The 821-nt window shown below is 33.3% G+C and overlaps 1 protein-coding gene across 1 annotated transcript in view; it reads right to left on the bottom strand.

The window, feature by feature from the left end:
• LOC106869315 (solute carrier family 22 member 6-A) overlaps nt 1–821 on the bottom strand; it is a 29,889-nt gene that overhangs the window by 5,854 nt on the left and 23,214 nt on the right. Inside the window, exon 7 of the mRNA XM_014915008.2 lies at nt 666–751. Within this exon, the coding sequence (XP_014770494.1) occupies nt 666–751 (86 nt within the window). The remainder of the gene's footprint in view (nt 1–665; nt 752–821) is intronic.

Genomic DNA, 821 nt, shown 5'->3' with positions numbered 1-821 from the left:
TATATATGAACTTTAGTTTGGAGGTTAGTTAAAATATGTGTGTGATATATTCCAATTTTTAAAAGCAAATTCACTACAATAACTGTGGAGAAAAAGTTCTCTCTTATGACAAATGATGTAAAAACATCATATCTCACAAGTGCTTTCTTATACCTGATTCCTAGGCGCGCCTTTCTGGCTCTTAATCCTTTCTCAATGGGAAATACCGAAATATGATATTTTTACACCTTCTACCATAAGCAAAATATTTTATCCTCGATAACTGCAATAAATTTGCCTTTATAAATTAAGGTATGTCACAAACATATTTAAAACTAACCTAATGTTCGTATATTCCTAATCAAAAGCGCTGATGCTGTTATTTTTATTCCAACCCGGTGGTCCTCTAGCACTGGTCAGTCATTGATGTTGATTGTGTTTTTTGTTTTAAGTTAAAGCTAAGGCTTTGGAACTGCTCAGGGTTATCGCTCTTCAATATTTCCATTTGAGAAAGGCTAAACAGCCATAAACGCACATCTGAGAATCCGGTGGAGAGAAGCACTGGGCGGATATATTGTTTCTTAAACCTTTTACTAATTTTCGCAGGAATGATGTTTTTCTAGGCTCTAAAGAGCGTCTCGGTTAAAAGTCAAAAAGAGATGCAGAATATACAAGAGAAATGTTACCTGCCAGTAATTTTATCAAGGCTGCAGAAATCATACAGATGGCAGTGAATAACTTTGTAGTTTGAAGAGCCTTATTGTGTCCGTATCTAAAAAAAAAAAATAAAACAGTTGCATGATATATGATATGTATGTATGTGTATATATATATATATATAT

Source organism: Octopus bimaculoides, chromosome 11 (genome assembly GCF_001194135.2).
Source record: "Octopus bimaculoides isolate UCB-OBI-ISO-001 chromosome 11, ASM119413v2, whole genome shotgun sequence".
Taxonomy (NCBI): domain Eukaryota; kingdom Metazoa; phylum Mollusca; class Cephalopoda; order Octopoda; family Octopodidae; genus Octopus; species Octopus bimaculoides.
This window is presented reverse-complemented; position numbering and strand designations above follow the sequence as displayed.